General features: G+C 41.9%; 1 protein-coding gene across 2 annotated transcripts; it reads left to right on the plus strand.

The window, feature by feature from the left end:
- The first annotated feature begins 2,064 nt into the window (after positions 1-2,064).
- On the plus strand, positions 2,065-16,640 carry LOC109636861 (rho family-interacting cell polarization regulator 2-like). 2 transcript variants are annotated; one of them, XM_069523564.1, is made up of 18 exons: positions 2,065-3,465; positions 6,137-6,224; positions 6,359-6,492; positions 6,616-6,694; positions 6,825-6,848; positions 6,967-7,020; positions 7,701-7,850; positions 9,356-9,419; positions 9,504-9,547; positions 9,639-9,764; positions 10,246-10,394; positions 10,773-10,881; positions 12,181-12,312; positions 12,766-13,413; positions 13,495-13,925; positions 14,860-14,953; positions 15,052-15,136; positions 15,236-16,640. In XM_069523564.1, the coding sequence occupies exons 3-18, from the start codon at positions 6,401-6,403 to the stop codon at positions 15,301-15,303; spliced, it is 2,349 nt and encodes a 782-aa protein (XP_069379665.1). In that variant the 5' UTR covers positions 2,065-3,465; positions 6,137-6,224; positions 6,359-6,400; the 3' UTR covers positions 15,304-16,640. The 2 variants fall into 2 exon arrangements, with proteins under 2 accessions (XP_069379665.1, XP_019954403.2); XM_020098844.2 differs by lacking the exon at positions 12,181-12,312.
- The last annotated feature ends 141 nt before the right edge of the window (positions 16,641-16,781 follow it).

The raw sequence follows: 16,781 nt of genomic DNA on the forward strand, positions 1-16,781 counted from the left end.
GTCATTGCAGATATCTGGAGTCTGGTCTCTAAAATCAACCTTGTTGCTGAGATTCTGAGTTGCGTTTGGCTCCGGGAAAGAAAAGGTAAGCTCCTGCACATGTAGCCTGTGCTCTGGATCCACCACAGAAGGGTCTCAGTAGTATGTGTGGGTTGTGGAAGACTTTTTTGGGATACTTGTTTGATCATGGGTCATTCTACCTTTAAACAAGAAGAGCTGATGAAATGTTTCTTCAAGTGATAACACCACTATGAGTAAGGTTTGAAGTTAAGACACCAGAATAGATGTTAGTATCTTCAATAATGATGGTCATAGTGGCAGTGTGGACACTGGGTGTGATGTCTGAAGGGGTTTCTTCTCTTCCATGCGACCATGGAGTGAATCAAAATATGTTCTGCTCTTATTTTCTATGGACAGATTGACAAGACAAACAAGCATTGGTGCATATTGTGCCAAAGATTAAAATAATCATTCAATTATCTGCAATTGAACTGATATCAACAGAATGACACAAAATACTGATCTGCTTCTCTGCATGTGACGTGTCACATGAATCCACATCATGTGAGATGTGCATGTTGATGCTGATTAAAGCTGCCTTCAATGGCCTCCCATCATTCTCTCACATACATATGCTTTCCTACTGAACACAAAGAATTCTTTATTTAACCTGCTGGTTGTTGTCATCTGTATACTGACAACAGGATTTCTGTATGACTGTAACTAGAGTTTCTAGAACATATAGGCAGTGGTGAATTGAGGACACGGAACTGTTAAGTAGAAGTCCTTCATTGGAAACATTACTTGAGTAAAGATACATATTCAGATAAATGTTTTTAAATTACTGCAGCCAGGAAATGCAGAAAATAGTCACTACCTAAGAATGTTCATTATTTTCTCTTTATTTTGTAAAAAGAAAGAAATAGTATGGCCATACTGGAACCTATAAAGTGTTTGTTTTGTAAATACATTTTTGGGCAAATAGACCAAACCTCAAAATGATTAAAATAAATAAATGAAGAATCATGTATAGTCACATTTTAGAAGCCAGAACAGTCAACAATTGGTACTTCTGCATAAAAAGGACTCAGTTTCCTTCCAATCACCAGCTAATTATTCCAGCTCTAATTGAAATGTAGCATCTTATTTAATAATTTTCACCAGTGTATACAGGGAGATTTAATCAAACATGAGCTGTGAAGAGAATATTCTGGTTTATTATCTGTGAGGTATTTATCCAGGTTTCTCTTGACAACACAGACATGTCTGTGAGCATGTGGTGTCTGTGGTTGGGAATGTCCTGCTCATGTTATACTGGTACTACTCCCTGCAGTGACGTCCATTAGCTAAGGAAAAGTTAAGGCAAACTCAACATAGAGATTCTCAATGTTTCCCCTCTTATTGCTGTGAATGAGTTATTTAAGTTTCACGCTGTTTTAAACCCACTTTCAAATTTGTAAAAACTTTATTTTATTTATGAAAGCAGGACAAGGAAATATCACTGAGGTCTAGATGAAAAAATGAACAAATCTCAACTTAGACTTGTCAAGTCTGGACTGAACTAACTTAACACTTGTCACACTTGTATAACTTATATTCGGTCTTTTATGTAAAATTGAACATACTAACTTAACCAAGTGCAGCTGGACATGAGTGAGAAGCCAACTCCGTGTTAGTGGGTTAAACTAAGTTACCATCAGCAGCACAGACGTGTTGTGACCAGAGGTTTATTTACTTCTGTCTATTCTGTGTTCTGATCCCTCGCTCCGTGTTTGTGACGTCTACAGACGGGTTCCAGCCGTCGGTTATTAAATATGGAAGATGGTCATGGTTTGATCGGCTGTGACGTGGTGTTTTGTCGGAAATCAGGAGTAAAGGAACAGCGCCACATGTTCTTCTCCCCTCGGCTCAAACTAACTTGTAGCCTCGGGCCTCGGTGCAGCAGCAGCGGCAGCTCCTCGCTGATGTAACGGCTCATCTGACCCTACACGTCGGACCGGAGCTCCCCGGGGTGACACTGCTGACCTCGGTCCCCTCTCTCTCTGTCTCTGCTTCGGAAACATCGTGTCTGTGTTTTTCCGCTTGATTCACGGCGGCGTCGCCAGCGCAGCACCGACAGCAGCGACTGACTCAACTGTGACAGACCGAGGGACATCCTTGTTGCCACAGCAACTAGCCGCAACACCGTTTCCGGTTGGAATGACGAGGTTTCAAAATAAAAGCGGCCCGTTAGATTTGGTTGTATTTCAGCGATCATGAATTGAACCGATGTTTCCATCGGTGGAGAAAGGAACAAATTCAGTCCTTTGCTTGAGTAAATATGTAAAGTAAGTAAAAACATGTTTATTGTAAAATGTGCACATAAGATCAGCAATTATTGTATTATAATAATTATTGCAACAAAACAACAGCAAAATGACTCGTGTGAAACATTAACAGATTATTATTACTCGTTTACTTTTGAAGTTGGTTAAGTGGCAGTGGATTTTTGAAAACTTGTATATATGAGTGAGAGTATTAACTCATTTCATTGTGGATTCATTTCCCTGCCTGTCTCTCTTACTCAAAAACTCAAAATATCTTCATAGAAATAATTTTAAAAAATGGATGCCTGCATTTACCCTAAAAAAAGTAAAATAGATTATCATAAAAGTTGCCAATTAAGTTCTTGTGAATTGAATAATAATTTTTGCTTTAATGTTGATTGTTCTATAAAAAAGAAAATTGGTAACACTATATATTAGGGAACACATATCAACCATTAACTAGTTGCTTATTAGCATGGATATTAGAGGCATATTGGCTCTTTATTAGTCATTATAAAGCACTTATTAATGCCTTATTCTTAATGACCTTATTCTGCAACCACTCCATTGATTAACAGTTTTCCCTTAATAACCTCCTAATTACTGCTTATTGATGGTAAGTAAGGAAGTTGTTGTACATGAATTACAATCAAGTGCTTGGATATGTGATCTTCAAATGTTTTGTATGTTTAAAGCACAATTTACAGAGTAAGCTCTAATTCAAGCAGTCGAATTTATGTTGTGGAGTAAAAGTAGAATTTATACGTAGTATCCCAACATGCTTATTTGAGTAAAGTTGACTGCAGAGATTTATTATTATTGTTGTTATTATTATTGTAGCTATTATTATTATTGTGGTTATTGTGGTGGTTGTTGTTGTTGTTATTATTGTTATTATCTTGTCTATTGCTATTTCATACAAGTTCCCCTGTTCGTGAATCCAATTGAGCCCCACATGTTGGACTTTTACACTGAAAAGCATGTACCGGAAGTGATTCCTGCTCACTTCTGCTGCTTTGATCGTGGAGACAAAAAAAACTGCGAACCCCAGGAGAAGAGAAGGACAGCGCCCAGAAGAAGTAAAACCTCTGCGAACTGTGCGGAGCATCGTGCTGGAAATGCGGTGTTTGTCTGCGGGTGGTCGGACATTAAATCACAGGTAGGGTGGGGGTCTGCTGCTTCCATCGCCAAGGTCACAGCGAGAATCCTGGGAACATTTGTCTTGATGAGTCCGGCCGACGTGAAGTTGCCTTGCTTGTGATGTAGTCGAGGTTAAACCCAGCAGCTGGTTCTCGTGGACCCGGGGGTTCGTCTCTCCGGTGGGGTTCCACTGTTAGTTGTGAGTCGGTGGGCTTGTGCCGTGTTAGGGTCCAGGGTGTCCGGGGGTCCTGCTGTGGTCCGGGAGTGGACTTTTTTTCCCCCCGTGGCCTGTGATGATCTCCGGGGGCTGGGGTGGGATATGTTCGGAATACTAAATGTGTCTCGATGCGCTTTCACAAGTTTGCTGCCTGAGCTGCGTCTTTACTGGGGGTAAAGAGCACGGCCGCGGTGTGTGAGGCTGGTAATCCGACTCAGTGGCCTGCTGCCGCCGGGTTAGACTAATCCAATAATCTGGAACAGAGGTGGTAGCATTTTATTGTAACACCATTACCCCTTCATCCTCCTCCTCCTCCTCTTCTTCCTCCTCCCCATGCTCCAACACACTCTGGATGGACACTTGTTTGATTGGCTGTGAGATCTGTATCGGTGTATATCTGCTCTAATGCTTTGTGAGTCCAAATGTCTATTTATAAAAGATCTGATCTGAATTATTCAAACTGGATCAGTGGATGATCTGCTCGACAGGAAATCGATCACATTAAGTTGTTATGATTTAATAGAAAAGGTTCAAACCTCCATCCACATCATTTATTTTTCTTTGTAATACATTGCTCTCATATTTTTGGAAACAGACACAAAAATAAAGTAAGATATTACTCTTTGGCTGTGGTAACTTTAGGAGAATCCATCAATTTGCCATCAGAGGAAAAGCTAACATCAGCCAACCTTTTTCATAACTGACCAACTGCAGCTTCCTCAATATGAGAACTTGCTCTGATTTATTCCACTGTACCTAAAATCTCTTCTGTTCAGATTTTTTATATCAGACTTGATTAATTATGTGACGAAGATAAGAGTCATAGTCCAGGTTATTATCAAAGATCAACTTGTCTGAAGTAACCAATGATTAACAGGGATTCTGAGATTGTCGTAGGCCCTAACCACAGCCTGAAAGACTCTATATGTGCTTGAGCATGAAAGGCTGTTTTTAAACAAAACTCCAGTCTTGTGAGGTGATTGGAAACAGTGTCGTCTTTGTTCGCTCTGCTCTGTGCAGAGGATTAATCCAGCTAATGATCTCTAATGTAAGGAAGGGGATAAAAAGCACATCTGACAGAGAGGACACTGGACGGACAATAATTATTATTATTATTATTATTATGAATATTTCCAAATGCCTGCAGAGCCTGTGTGTGGGCTGCAGGTATACATTAGCTATTTATGTGTGGGTGCTAGTATATGATTTGCATCTCATTCAATGTGTATATGATCACAATGACTTTGCACTTTCATAGCTGGGCCCCCCTCCTCCAGGTGTTAGTCCGATTCCAGCATCTGTTCCTTGGCACAGTTTGGCAGATCGTGGCTGGAGTTGGTGGTGTTTTATCTGTAAAGGCTCTCTGGTATGGCACCTTTTCTTTGTCACGTTCTAACCGTGACCACCTGCAGTTAATCCTCCCCAGTGTAGCAGCTCAGATTATCGGTTTAACTGGACCACTGGTGGCTGCAGCCCCCCCCCCCCAAGTCCACGTCCTCACTGTTGTGGCAGGAGAACCCAGAAAGACAGCAGGGTGTATCCATCTTATTCTCACATCAGCAGTGTTTACTCCTAATCATGTAAAACTATAATCCACATGTTTTCCACCTCAGCTACTCCGACAGGTGGAGCACTCTATGATCCTGTCATAGATAATCAGCTCATTTCCCTTCGTTTGTGAGTTTAGTGTAAGACAACGCAGAGCAGATCCCTCCAGTGGCTCTGTCCTGTTGTTGGCTCATTCACAGATCCTATGTGTTAATATGGGCTTGGCTCCTGCTTGGCAGAATTAGTTTGGTTTAAATCCATAATCTCTTTTGTGACTAGATTAACTCAGGCACGACCCTCTCTTCCTATAGTTTCCCCCCGATTGTGGCATCACGCTAATCTGCGAGTTGTAATATCTTAGTCAAGGGTAGAAAAAGGGATCTATTTTCACACACACTCTCTCTCTCTCTCTCTCTCTCTCTCTCTCTCTCTCTCTCTCTCTCTCTCTCTCTCTCTCTCTCTCTCTCTCTCTCTCTCTCACACACACACACATACAGAGTAGAGGGATGGTTTTATATTGTAGGGCCAAACTTCTGTGTAGAATTTCCTGTGTAGAGTCGGCCATGAGACTTCCTGTACTCTGGCGTTGGATGTGAAGGGGGGTGGAGAAAGAGGGAAGGAAGGGGAAGAGAAACACAGACTGTACTGCCTACTGTTGTCAGTGGTGGCCACTGTGGCTGCCGCATGTATGTTGCTCACTGTCTCAGACTTCCAACAAAACAACACAATCATACAGAGGAAGCAAAAGAGTGGTTTCCCTCCTCTTCTCTCCTTATCCCCACCACTTTTCTCTGCAGTGACCTTGACAATTATCAGACTCCTTGATGATCACAGAGTCAGAGAAAAAATGCTTGTCAGGTACAGTGAGGTAAGAAGTGAAGCAGGACATTTTTGTCACTAATGTCTCTTTTTTGTGTAATTACAGGACATGTCTTTTGGTTTGTTGAAGCCACAGTGCTACACTCAGCTCCTCAAGCATGCGACAGTAGTGACAGTATCTCTCCGTTCAGCAGGTGAGCAGCGTTAAATCTCTGCCCTGCCTGTTTCCTTAATGCCACATTTGAATGTGCTTCATGTGAAATAATCAGGAAGTCTTATCAGACCTGATCCCATGCTCCATTTCTCCCCCTGCCTCTCCCTCCCTCAGCACCGTTTGATCTAAGAGAAACGTGCCTTGTAAGGAAGCAGGATGTTCACAGGATCCACCAAACTGCCACCCACTAAAACTCCCCAGCCAGAGCGGCTGGATGAAGTCTACGCTGCCTTACGCAGAGGCTTACAGTGAGTAAACACATCTCAGGCTCTGCTCCAGAAGCCTGCATGGTGGACTATCACTCAAAATGCAGGATACCAGTGATCTTGGAGGGTTGAAGTGAAGAGGTAACTGTGGGTTTTTGTTTTCAGGTCGTACCTGCAGGTCCACCAGCTGGAGCTGGACAGTCTGGGTCAGCAGATCAGAGAAAACAAGAGGAATGGTCGTCTGGTGAGAGCCCACATCGTCAAACCAGTCGCACCAGTATTGACCATGATTCAGCACCAGGCTGGTTGCAGTCAGGATGTTGATTTGATGTGTTGTGATGCTAAATGTTCTATTTGTTTGTTTTCCTGTGCAGGGGTCATTGTATGAGCTGGATAAGGTGAGTTTCATTCACACGTGTTGTACACAGACATGAATGTAGGACAGGGAAACTGTGAGAACGAAAGAATAAGATGGTTTTATCTTGTCAAGCCTAATAATTGTTTTGTGTTTTGCAGCAAGTGAAAGCCATAGAGAGGTTCATGCGTCGCTTGGAATTCCACCTCAGCAAGGTGTGTATGAAAAGGTTTAATGAAAAGCTTCATGTGTTTACTATTTAAAGTTGCTCTTTTCAATGTCATATTGTCACTAGATGTGTGATGTAAAAGAGAGCTAACGCCTTACTCTGCTGTAGCCCTCAGCTCTGCTGTAGCCCTCAGCTCTGCTGTAGCCCTCAGCTCTGCTGTAGCCCTCAGCTCTGCTGTAGCCCTCAGCTCTGCAGAGCTTTAGCCTCATTTGACTGATTGTTGTGGTTTTCAAACCCACAACTTTATTGCTTTGGTTCAGTATCAGTCTCACCACTGTGCTTTCCAGATTCATCAGCTGTTTATATAGAAAAGGTTCAGAAAAACCCACTGCACTCCAAACAGAGGAAGGCACTTTTAGTGACTGGTCAACATAGAGGAGCATTTAGCAGCCAAAGAGTTTCATATTGGTGTCAGGGGTCGGCGGAGGTGGAGACAAAAGCAGAGCTAAAATGAATGAATGCTGATGTAGCCTTTTGTCTTTTGGGTTGCCAGTCCACTACTTTCAACACAACATTGAATGTTTACAAAATCACATAATTAGGGGCTGAAAAATCAAACAAACGAAAAATATAATTGCAAAAAAATATACATGTCTAATCTGTGATGTTTTTCATCAGACCACATTATACCAATGTGTTAAACCTGTGTACTTGTTGCCTCTGCAGGTCGAGGAGCTGTACGATGCGTATTGTATACAGCGGCGACTGCGTGATGGAGCGAGTAAGATGGTGGCGGCCTTTAACTCCGCCACTGGCAGCAAGGAGGCCAGAGAGAGCCTGAGCGAAGCCAACAAGGGCTACAGGGAGTGTACAGAGGCAAGTGACAGCACTGAGGTCAACAAGTCTGAACTTTATGTGTCAGCAAGTACAATGGCTCCAGTGCTATTTATATTTTTGTAGTAAATAGTATTCTACTATAGATTACGCAGTCCGTTTGTTATTGAGTAATCAGCAGATTCAGAATCTCAAGAAGATCTTTTCCAAGATGATGTCTTTAAACTACTTGTTTTGTTTGACCAACATTCAGTGTAATATCAAGACAGGGCTGGGACACTTTTTTTTCTATCAAGGGCCATTTCTACTTTTTAAAACATCCTTTTCCGGCCATATTGAATCACCTAAGGTGATTAATAGAAGTGCTTGTCTTTGATGAGCATCTGATGTCAGATGGTAGTGATGATGATGATAATACCAGCAGCTGGTTTTCCAGGTTTGGATCAGTCCGTCTTAAGTGAAATGATTTCACAGACGTAAACATCAGTACATCTTGTGGAAATACTTTTCATTTATAGATCTCTAGCAGAGGGAGCTTGTTGCTGTAGTTGTGTTGGGCACATCAGCTGGTTCCACAATAAACAGCAGAGCAAATACCTTGAATTCCTTTTTATTTACTTTTCATGTCCTGAAACCTTTTGCCAGCTTCCTGAAGGAGTTAAGCAAATTCACCATCATATTCAGACATCACAGCAGGTTTTTGTTCTTACAGAGCATAAACATGCAGAGCGTCCCCCCCTCTATAGTTGCACTTGTCTTGTCATGTGTGTTGTTTCATCACAGGCCACAGAGAATCACGTTTGATGTGATTAATGTGCTTCGAACTTTTCTTTATCTGGTTTGAGCACCTTCTAATAGCTTCTCAGCTGTATAATATTGTCTCTGTCAGATCGTGGTCTTCTGAAAGCTGATTGTTAGATTCTCAAACTCTGCGTTGACTTTTGTCCACGAATCTCATCCAGTTAAGCTGCATGTTTTGAGCTGTAATGATGGAGCCTTTTCATCACTGTGACCATGTCCCATAAAAATAGGCAAACTGGCTTGTTTATGTCATCTGTAATTATAGCACATAGCTCTGCGACATTCCGCATCTACTTTATCTTATCTTGACAGTTACCATGAAACTTGTCGATGATGGCACATAACCGCTACGTGTGTATTCCCTTTTCGTTCAACAGGTTAACATAGCCAGAGGCGATCTCTTTGAATGTGCTATTTGGATCTACTATTTTATGTTATTTAATTTTATTGCAGAACAAATCAATTGTCATCATAAGAATATTTTTGGCCTGGATCAAAATGTCTTGTGAGCTGCATATGGCCTGGAGAAAAAAAAGAAAAAAGAGAGCTACATGTCACAACATCCGATAATATAAAAACAGTGATTTAAAAAAAAATTTGCTTGAAAATTTGCTAAATGACAAAGCAGTTTTCCAAAAGTTTCTTGTCAACTTTATCTCCAAAAACGAATCATTCGATCATTTCAGTTCTACATGTTATAACAAATGATCCATTATTTAAACCTGTCACTCTTTGTGTCTCTGTAGCACATGTGCTCACTTGAGAGTGAATTAGAAAGCCAGATGGGAGAATTTCATGTCAAGATGAAGGGTGAGTCACTTATTACACAAATGTCACTTCCTATTCCTCATGTAAGTCCAGTTCTCATGTCTCTGTTGATTTCTGATGTTTCAGGCCTCGCTGGCTTTGCTCGGCTGTGTGCTGGTGATCAGTATGAGGTAAGAAATGGAAAATTCTAGAGTATAGATGCAGATTTTTACAGAGTCACTGTGCCTGTTGCATCACATCAGCTTTTTCTGGCCGCATAAGGTACTAATGCGTTATGGGCGTCAACGCTGGAGGCTACGAGGCCGTGTGGAAGTCAGTGCTAAGCAGATATGGGACAGCGAAGAGTATATTTTCCTGCCTCTCGTCACAGAGCTGCTGTCAATCAAGGTAATGAAATCAGCTTTTTAAAGATAAGGCTCATATTATTCTAAATCTACTTATTGTATTATTCTGAAATTAGACTAGTTTTTAGCAAATGTTTCTCAGAAAAGAACAAATGGTGCATTTGTTGGTCCTCATCACAGCTTTGGATCTAAACACATGGTGCCAACTTCAGTGTTTGTGTTCAGTGTAAGTTTCTGTAAAATAGAGGATGCAGGACATAACGTCTAAATTCTACTGCTGAAATCATGTGTTTTTGTTTATAGCACATCGACACTGGCCCTTATCACCAAATACTCTTAATGATATTACATCTTCTGTGGGTTTTGGCCACACAGGAAATTCTTAGCAGGATCGATTAATGTTTTTTTTCCTTTTCATGTGCTTTGTTATCAATAATAAAAATATTCTATCGCCGGTCTTTAATTTACTACATATTCGTCTTGGTTTCTCCATGTCCTCATTTTTCTGGCATTTGGTTGTCAAGGTGACGGAGCTGAAGAGCCTGGCCAACCACGTGGTGGTGGGCAGCGTGTCCTGCGAAATGCTCGACCTGTTTTGCCCACTCCCCCAGACGCTCGCTGTGGATATCAACGACCTGGGGACGGTGAAGCTAAACTTGGAGGTCACCTGGAGGTTTGTGTTTGCCACGTTTTTATTTCGAGGTACATCTCCGTACTTCTACATAGATGCAAGTGAGGGATTGGAAATTTCCACTTCAGTGAACCAGAGAGCTTCTGTTCCCACATGATGTGATTACATGCATCATAAATCAGCCCTGATTGTTGTACTTTGAAGATGACTCGCATTCAAGCTCATAAAGCATTAAAAAATATTCAATGCTTTGGAGAACGTGTGCTAATCATCAATGCTGTGATTGATTCTACTAACCTGCAGCACACATCTCGTGTCCTCAGGATCTTTTTATTTTATTTTTTGTAGTGTTTAGACTTAAGTGTCGATATCCCTGTGGCTCACTTTACGCTCTGTGTTTTTCCTCTCTCTCTTTTTCAGTCCGTTTGATAAGGACGACCAGACATCATCCACCAGTACGGTTTCTAAACGGCTGCTGTCCAATCAGAGCCCTCCAGACACGCCCTCTATGCGGGAGCAGGTGTTTTATGTGAGTCACATTATTCAGCCTCGGTTTTTCTACTAACAGCAGCTCCACCACACCTGCTCTGACACCACTGTGGCCTTTTTCACAAATACAGACTTTGACTGTGGTTTAGATCTCACTGATCTTCAGGCTGCAGATGAACATCTACACTCATCTGTTGCACAGAGTCAGAGTTACGGACTAATTTGCTGTGTGGTCTGGGTAAATTTTTTTCCAAACTATAAAACATGCAAGATCATGCAAACCGTATCAGACAGCTCGGCTCCATTCTGTTTAGAGGAAAATTAATTCAGTTACGGAGGAAAAAAAACTGAAATGTCAACACAGTGCAGACGTGGAGCTGATGATGCTGAGATGAGGTTTTAATCTGTGTAACTTGTTTAAATCAAGGAGTTATTGAAATATTGAAGGCCAACAGAAGGAGTCACTCTGAGAAAACTAAGCAAACATTGTCCCCTCCTACATTTAACACTTAACACTCCAGGGGTCGTGGAGCGTCTCTTCTTTGTAGATGTTGAATCTTGTCAATAGTCTTCTATGTTGTGAGGGTGACTCATGTTCCAGACTCTCCGCCTCCACATTTGAATGCCGCTAAAAACGCAGCAGAATTACATCAGCAGCTCATTCCTTCACCGTGCAATAAGAAGGGGCACCCTCACTGTGTGTTGCCACCATGTCCTCGTGATCTCCGTGGTAGCAGATGACTGCACAAAAGTCAGTGTTGTCCATTTTCAATTACCCAAAATAGAAATACCACAGACGTTATTCATTTGAAACGTTCTGCTCTTTTGCCACTAACTTTATCTGCATGTGCAGCTTTAGAACTCATCTGTACCTTTGGTCTCAAAGTTCTCAATAACCCATCATAAGAGCAAACTTAAAACTGCAGTCAAGTCTGAAATATCTGAGTGAAACAAGCCCCTGGTTCATAATTTGTATAAATGCTTTGTAACAGCCATGCAAATCACTATTGTTACTATAAATACATATTTCTATTTGCCATTTACGTCACTGATGGCTACTATTACTGTCATGTCACTGGCTTGTTCTATTTCAGCTGCTCCCCAACTGCTTTGTGTGTAGCGGTAGCACTGATGTGTGTGAGGATATTCACAGAGGACTGTGTGGTAGGACATGTGGTTGTGGGAGTGGCGTGCCTGACGTGAGGAGAATGAATGATAGCAGTCATGGGTTGTGTGACAGCAGCAGTTTGTATGAGCGAAGCTGTGGTCCTTGTAGCTGTTTAATAGTGGTTGAGTAGCGCTCCATCATGTCCTCCTCCTCTTCCTCACCTCGCTGAAGAGCATGCCCCGTGGCAGGCCCAGACCCAACTGCTCCATGGTGGAGGCGTTCCACGATGTTGCGAAGGACAGGAGGCCATCGTTACGCTGTGAATTCAGCCATACCGCCCCCCGATTCACCTCCGTGCAGTCGGTGTGTTGGGACGTAGATGTAGCTGTAGTTTTAGTCTATAGTGATCATAGTAGAAGAAACCAAAAAATTATAATAATGTATTATTCAAAAGTAATAAAGCTGTGATGTATATGTAAAGAAAATCTGATCAAAAGATTCATGAGTTCTGAATGATGCATCACCATTACATATAAGCTGAAATGTGAAGAGAAGCTAAAAACTGATATATTCAGTTCATATTACGATGTAGCAAACATAGCAGAAATTCAAAGAAGCAATTTATTTTTGCTTTGTTTTAAATGAAATTCTACATTTTAGTGTTCTGTTTCGTAAATTGAATTTGATTGATTCATCCAGTGGTTGTCAAACATTTTCTGATGTGCCTCTTTGGAGGCAGAGAATGTTTCTGATCCCTGTAAAAGTTTTTATACATCATTTACAGTGTTTTTATTCCTGCCTGTGTTTCCTCTCTAGTCTCTGCTGAAGCGACAGGGAGAGATGGAGAACGGGACAGTCTGGTCTAACTCCTCTGAATCCTCCGACGACTCCTCCAGTCCGGCGCTGGCTCATCACGCTCAGAGGCTGACGGCCTCCAACATGCTGCAGAGCACTCTCACCAGTCAGCTGTCACTCACTCCCCACAAGTCCAGCGTGTCAACGCCGTCGCTCTCGTCCAACCAAGAGGAGGACGAGACAGAAGCCGGGGAGGTCTTCTCTCAGACAGATGCTGTGCCAAACGGCCATCTGCAGACTTCCTGCTCTCACAGCCAAGTGGGCGAGAGCAGCCTGGACTGTACTGTGACTGACAGGGCATCTCTGCAGTCCACTGACCTCTCAGACACCTCAGTGGACCTGAGCTGCTCGTGCCCTGACGTCTCCTCTGTACCTCTTGTGTCGTTAGTGGAGAGAGCAGATGTTCCTGAAAGTGGCATCCCACAAGTGTGTGTTTCAGCAGAGGGGGTAAAGGATGAACCCTGCGAGGACTCCTCTTTACAGGCTGAAGCAGAAACAGAGGACAGCACCACTGAGGCACAGGGTGGAAACCAGCTAGAAGCATCAGAGAAACACTGTCAGCCACACCAGTCCAGTCAGGAGCCCAAACAAGCAGAGGACGCTCCTACGGTGAGCTCAAGAAAAGGTTCATGTGGAGTTTTTGTAGTTTCGATAGTGATATTATTAACACCTGCATTTGTTTTTCCACAGGTTTCTTTTCCTACTTCCTCTAGTTTCATCCAGGAAGTTGAGACGGCCCTCGAAAGTTTTGACTTTCTCAACTGCTCTGACCTTGATGAAGAGGAGGAAGAGGAGCAACAAGTGAAAGACAAAGGAGAAAAGGAAGAGGAGCAAGGAGAGAAAGACGAAGGAGAAAAGGAAGAGCAAAGAGAGAAAGATGAGGGAGAAAAAGAAGAGGAGCAACAAGAGAAAGATGAGGGAGAAAAGGAAGAGGAGCAACAAGAGAAAGATGAGGGAGAAAAGGAAGAGGAGCAACAAGAGAAAGATGAGAGAATAAAGGAAGAGGAACGACCTGAGAAAGAGGAAAGACAAAAGGAAGAGGAGCGTGGCCAACATCCTGACATCCAACACAGAGTGGAGGAAGAAGAAAAGGTTGAAGGGAATTTCTACTCTGGTGGAAGGTCAGAGTTGTTTTTTGTCACAGACACGACTGAAGTAATGTTTTAAACTGAACTGTTCTGGCTCATACTCATGGCTTCGATGAGCTCTGTGCACCGACTGCACATCACCTGCTCAGCACCAAACACAGACACAGTTATCAACTTGCTTCCAAACATAGTTGAGCATTAAGCAGCTAAAGAGCCAAAATATTTCCTCAGGAGTTGGTGGAGGCCAAAATCAGAGCTGAAAGTAAATGTGACCAGAGACATGGCTCCAAATAAATATGTTCTGTTACATATGAGCAACAATTTACTGTCTGTCATGACTCATCTCTTTACAGTTATCAAAAGCTTCTCTGACTAATCAAAGATTATTGAACGTGTTAACCAGACACAGGCTGAGGTGCTCGAGGTGTCTGTGGCCCCTGAGCTGGAGCCTCTGTATGAGGTGACTGTGATTGTATCATGTGGGAAAGTCAGTCAGAGACGACTACAAAGACATAAATGGACCAATAACACAAACAAACCCTCTTCAATGCTGAGTGGTTTTGTCTCTTTGAGTCAGGTTGTCTTTCTATTATCCACATGACTGTATTTTATATTGTTGTGAAGATTAGTGTGTGAAGGAACATTTCATGCACATGAATGTGTTTACATGCTGATGAGTGACGTAATGAAAAATGACTGATGCAGCGGTGGAGACGCCAATGAGGCTGAATTTTGTAGAAATGTGTACAAAATGATGCAGGAGACGTTCAGGATATTTACATTTGCTGAAATAGTACAACTATAAAATAAAAACGTAATCTTGTTAAACATAATATAGTAGTGGAAGAAGACAAAAGCAGGAAAACTGTATGATAAGGGTTTTTAATTGATGTGCGTACATTTGTGACCTTAATGTTTTTTGTTGTTATTGCCACATCGATCTACATCTTTTCGTTTCTCTCAGCAGTGATGAGGAGGAGGAGGCAGACGGCCTTGAGATCCTCATGGAAGCCCCAGAGGGATTTAGGAACTCAGATGAAGATCGTTTTTCTGAATCACAGGTAAACATTATTTATCGAACCATCTGTTATTAGACCTTTTATGATAATAAAAAAAAATTTGAGCTGCATATATATATATATATATATTTTTTTTAAAGGAGTCGAGTGTGGAAGATGTGCACGATTTAGGAGAGATCGAACTACCTGAGGATAAGGAGGAACCCAAGGGAGATGAACAACACGGTGAGAAGAGTTTGTCAGTAAACAGTCGTTGATCATGTGACGATGTCACTGCAGGCGTAATGACTTTATGTCCTCTGTGTCTTTTAAATCCTTCCGAAGAGGACACATCACATGACCAAGAGGAGCGTCCCTCCACTCCCAGCCATTTGGCCACGACTGTCTTCTAATGACACAGTGAAACCATAGCGAAACCATTTTTCCTGCTCTGTTCTGCTCATGCCAACTCCCTCCTCTCATCCCGAGGGACCAGAGGCCTTGAGGATGTCCCACTTACTGCTCAGACAAACAAGCTCCTCCATTACGGCCGAGTTTGTGCACATATCTGCCTTGTTTGACAAAGAATGATAAACCTTGGGGTTTGATGATAAACCTTCAGTCACGTCTGAAAGTCACACACACACACACACACACGCACACACACACACACACACACACACACACACACACACACACCCTTCAGTAGATCTTTGTTCATTCAACACATGCTCTTATCATGTTGCCTGAGTTACAGTGGGATGCCACTTCAGTTTACACTTTCATCTGTTCCTGTCATGTGAAAATTCAGTGTCCAAAAACATTTCAGGAGCAGCTAAAAGCGGCCTTGTTCTTGGCTTTATTAGTGTGTTTTTTTAATTGATCTAATAATTTTGAAAAAGTTTTATATGTTGGAGTTGATGGATTTCTTCAATCCACAGAGAAGCATACAATCATTTGCCGAGTTGCATTACAAGCTACCAGTATTTGCGGATATGGGAAAAATATCGAGGTCATGATTTTCAGTGTTAAATCGGTGCACAGCCCAGAGCTCTTTCACTGACCATGTGATGTTTGTCTGAGGATTTTCATCTACATGAAGTCATTTTCAAAGCAGGAATTCACCCTGAAACCAACAGGATATTTTCATATTATTCATCAGAGATGAGAATTTTCAGAAATGAAACGTCAAAGCTGCACCAGGGCCTGAGCTGAAACATGTGTTTTATATATATATGAGAAATGAGTATAAACACTTTGAAGACAGCAGTTTGAGTTTCTCTCCAAAAACTTCTCGGTCCAGTTTTTACAAACATGGAAAGAACGTGCAGAGTAAAACTATATGTAAACCTGCATGTGTCGCTGCCTCACACTGCCAGCATGTCTGTATAAAGAGCTCAAGTGATCAGTTTTAAGTGTGTAAGCTAGGCTCCACTCAGAGGACGCCCTCAGTTCTGTAGCTGTGTACAAAAGCTGCCTCATGAGGGCGCCATAGTCTGTCAACGTCATTGCTTTCCATTGTTCTACGAAGCCTCGTCATTCAGAAAGTGCCTAAAGAGACAGGGATGTAAGGTTGTAAATGCCAGGATGGAAGAGATCAGGCGAAAGAAAACAGTGTTTATTTTCTGAATTACTTTTAAGAGTGTGCACAATAAGAGATATTTACTGTTTCATATAAAAGAATTGTATATGTCTTGAAATGTTTATGTTCAGAAATGTTTAAACTTTATAAAGCTTTCTTTAAAAGTTACGTCTGCTGTTGTGGTGAATGAATTGGACTGTGACAAACTGCACAGCACCAACTGTTCATGAATCTAATTTTAGACACTCTTTAAATTGGAAGACATGTAATGTAAGAATTGAACATTAAAAAAACAAAAAAGATGCAAAG

Source organism: Paralichthys olivaceus, chromosome 1 (assembly GCF_024713975.1).
Source record: "Paralichthys olivaceus isolate ysfri-2021 chromosome 1, ASM2471397v2, whole genome shotgun sequence".
Lineage (NCBI taxonomy): Eukaryota > Metazoa > Chordata > Actinopteri > Pleuronectiformes > Paralichthyidae > Paralichthys > Paralichthys olivaceus.